At 38.1% G+C, this 3,920-nt stretch overlaps 1 protein-coding gene across 1 annotated transcript in view; it reads right to left on the bottom strand.

The window, feature by feature from the left end:
* Nucleotides 1–1,005: 1,005 nt before the first annotated feature.
* TWISTNB (TWIST neighbor) overlaps nt 1,006–3,920 on the bottom strand; it is a 14,499-nt gene continuing 11,584 nt past the window's right edge. The window contains exons 3-5 of the mRNA XM_009994985.1: nt 3,743–3,884; nt 2,457–2,665; nt 1,006–1,426 (exon numbers count right to left, since the gene is read on the bottom strand). Of these exons, the coding sequence (XP_009993287.1) occupies nt 1,006–1,426; nt 2,457–2,665; nt 3,743–3,884 (772 nt within the window). The remainder of the gene's footprint in view (nt 1,427–2,456; nt 2,666–3,742; nt 3,885–3,920) is intronic.

Here is a 3,920-nt window from a genome sequence, read left to right on the forward strand (position 1 = left end):
TGTTCAAGCTCACCTTATATGGCTCCAAAAAGCCTTAACTTGGTTCCTTATGGTGTTACAGTAACTTTAAAATGTTGATGCAGTACTGCCATGTCATCAAGGCTGGAAGATAAAAACTTAAGATTTGTCTTAGTAAATTTGGAATTTTAAAGACTTATAAAATACATTAACATAGCATAAAGCGAGCCCTAAAACAAGTACTGTCACACTTTAAATCTAGAACACATTCAATGGGAATGGATATTATTAGGCACTGTATAAAAATCTAGTAAAGTGAGCTAATAGTACCAGAATAATCACTAGAGCAACATGTTTTGTCTGAGAGCAACTAGAAAACAAACAAACAGCAGGTTTCCACACACATGCTATTTACTTACAAGGCTTGAGAAGAGCTGACGTCTTCTCATAATAGAGAAATCAATACAGAAATAATAAGACTCCTACCTCAGTTAAAGAATTAGGCAATCAATGCCAGATTACAGCTCTCCCTAGAACCCCTCACAATAAAAAAAAGAGGTGTAACCAAAAGTACTTATATTTGAAAATTATAATACATGAAAAACAGGAAAATCAGTTCTTAATAAAGGCACATTTGTTAATGCTTGACTGTTGGTATCCCATTGTCATAACTTTCTAGTAATATTAATTCCAACAGTTCAGAAAATACAGTAGGTACCTCCTATTCTAGAGAGCAGTGTTTGAAAGTTACAACGAGCACCAAAGGTTGGAGTTGCAAAGATGAAATTAAGAGTAGCAAAGACCAGAACTAGCTACTGGTTAATGTATGGAACCAGGAAGTAGACATAGGGGTGATGTATGTATTCCTGTAGTAATGCTTCACTATTCTTCTATGCCTTATTTTCTAGTAGATAAAACAGGCAGACACTGCCTCTAGCAAAGGAGATTGTTCAGTAAAGAAATATACACATACATTTTGAAAACAGGATTTTATTGGGAGCTTATCAAAAACGTCCGAATCTTATTTCGAGGAAGGCACTTCAGACTTTAGTCCCTTTTCTTTTTAGCTTTGGGTTCTTCTGACAGCTGAGATAATTCACTTTCTTCAACTTCACAATGCTTTCTTTTCTTTTTCTTTGACTTTTTGTGGTCACTTTGGTAACCACTGGAGTCACTGGTAGGCAATACATGTTCCTGTTCTTCCTGTTTATGTTTTTTATGTTCCTGTTCTTCCTGCTTATGTTTTTTCTTTTTCTTCTTCTTCTTTTTATCATCAGATACTTCATTCACAGATTCAACACTTTGCTCTTCTGCATTTTGCCCGCCACTGTTATCCATCTCACATAGAGGCTCCTCTGTGACATTATCTCCCCCACAGTCATTCAAGCCATTTTCCTGATGGTCAAAATGTTGACTTTCATCTCCATTTGTACTGTCAGTGATGGTCTCAGATTGTTTGGGCTTCATGCTGTAAAGAAATATATAAAATAAGCTGAAGCAAAAACATCTGAGGGTACCTCACACCGAAATACCAAAATTTGCTAAAACACAGTATTTACACATAGAAAAAAGCTAAACATTTGCCAAATACATGTGGCAAACATAATACTCTAGCCAATTTAATACCTTGAGCTTAATTTCTATTACTTGACTAGCTTCCTTCTTCCTACAGAATCAATATTCTCTTTCAAACCTTAACCTCAATTTCTTCACAAAAATGTTGTACATGCCATTTCGATATTTCCTCTTCTTTTCTACTCCTTTGCCCACTAATTCATAATTATACACTGTGTAGCAAACTTGTAAAATAAAATTATTCACAAGCATGTGCAGACAATGACCTGTCCAACCATACATGAGACACTGCTTGGTAAAATCACCAAGGAATTCCCTTGCTGAGGTCGATACAGGTAAAACAAGTGATGCCAGAAGAAAAAAAACACAAACACAAACCAAAATTCAAAAACCCAGCATGAACCTCACAACTGAGAGCACTGGAGAAAATGCCTAGGAAGACAAATATGGAAAGAACATAGCTAAAACTATGGAAGATGAGATACCCCCAGATGTAATGAGAACAAAATCATAAAGTTTCTTTCCAAGTCTACTAAAACAGTCCAGAGCATCCCTCCAGATTAAAAAAAATTAAAAACCAAAAAAAACAACCCCCAAAACCCACGAGACGGGTTGTGATTTTGTCAGCAGTAGTCATACTGTATGTTTAATTTTAAAAATAACCTTGCTGATAGAAAAAAAAAATTACTCAGCAAATAACCTTTTCAAAGACCATCTAAGTGAACTCTTTTAAAGATAACACTACTAAGATTTTTAGCAAGCTGCTCTAAAATTTTACAGAGACCTAAGTGAAAGGGAGGAAGGTGATGCATTTTCTCCTATAATCTTGTATATAAACTAGAAAGCTTAAAGATTAAGATGTTAAATCAAATAATTTAGCTTGTTACAGACCCATTAAAACAGCCTTCAGCGTGGCACAATACCTGCTTTTTGTGAGTCCTCCTCGAATGAAGAACACTCCAGCTGCATCAGAATCCAAGTGCAGTACTTTAAATTTCAGCTCATCCCCTATTTTTAACCCCAGCTCTTGCCACTGTACAATCGACATTTGTTCAGGTTTCGGTATAGAAGCATTGAAGCATCCATGTATCAGGCAGCCAATGTGACTAGGGGCCACCTTATTAATGACACCCTAAAATAGAAAAGGACATTGCATGAAGCTGTAGTAAGGATCAACTCTTTTTAGTTTCCCACATGGCAACCTTTCTACAAGGTTTTATAGGCACAAGTTACAAAGTTGGTGCATCTTGCAAATAAGCTAACACTTCTTCACTAACATCAAAGATATTCCAAAGATATTCTTCATACAATTCCTCCCAAAATAGTAATGAACCCGTATCTTCAGGAGAAAGGCAAAGCAGGGGACTTTGCCACAGGGACTACCTAAATAGATCAGGTAACTCTTTCTTCACACCACAGCCATCAACTTTGCTTGAAAGCAATTTTAAGTCTGATTTCCTTGCCTAAAACAGCTGTCATGCTGGCACAGCGCTAAAGAGCTAAAGATGCAGGTTAAACATAAAAAGCCTTCAATTCTCCATCCAGTGGGTTTCCGATACACCTGCACGTCAAAAGCTGCCCACCTTTGCCATGAAAGGCACCGGGAGTTTTTCCAGTCTCTTCCTCACATTCATCTCTCAGTCACATTTAGAAATACACAGAAAGTTATGGCACAACAAGGAATGTAAGCCAATTCTCAACTTATTCTTCCCACAAGTGCTGACACAAGGGTGCTGACAAGCTTACAGCTGTCCTGTGAGCCATCCACGTCCTTTCACTGAAATGCAGGCTTCAGCTTGATGTACTACTCTTGAACTTGAGGGAAATATACTCACGAGAACATCCTCAACATCCCTGGCACTATTAAGTAAGAACAAATACACCTGTCTGAGAATTATCTGCTCTTCAGAAACATGTACTGCTGTCAATATATAAATATTATATACAAACTTATGACACAGTATTCGATAATACATGAAACTTAATGTACAATATTTTAATATATGAATGTTATATATGTAACTTTAACAAATACAGGGACAGACACTATAGGCAACTAAAAATAAATACTACTACCAACTGCTCATAAACTACTTGTACTAAACATGATTCCATCCAAGTCCCAGACCTCTGCTGATGACGCAGATAAGCCGAGCTCCGATTACTTAGCACAGCAAGCGTCCCGTGAGGTGCCAGCGCGCTCACTCACCACCAGTTTTTTCCCTTTCTTGGGGCTGAAGATGACGAAGTCCGCCTCGATGTTCAGGTGGATGAACCCTTGGTCGTCGTAGATGTCCCCGAGCTCACCCACCACTTTGATGTTGTCGTAAGCGACGGGCACACCCTGGAGGCTGCAGAACGAGAGGGGCGGCGGGGGGGTCAGCTCA

This window comes from Chaetura pelagica, unplaced genomic scaffold, assembly GCF_000747805.2.
Source record: "Chaetura pelagica isolate M959 unplaced genomic scaffold, ChaPel_1.0 scaffold12, whole genome shotgun sequence".
Classification (NCBI taxonomy): Eukaryota; Metazoa; Chordata; class Aves; order Apodiformes; family Apodidae; genus Chaetura; species Chaetura pelagica.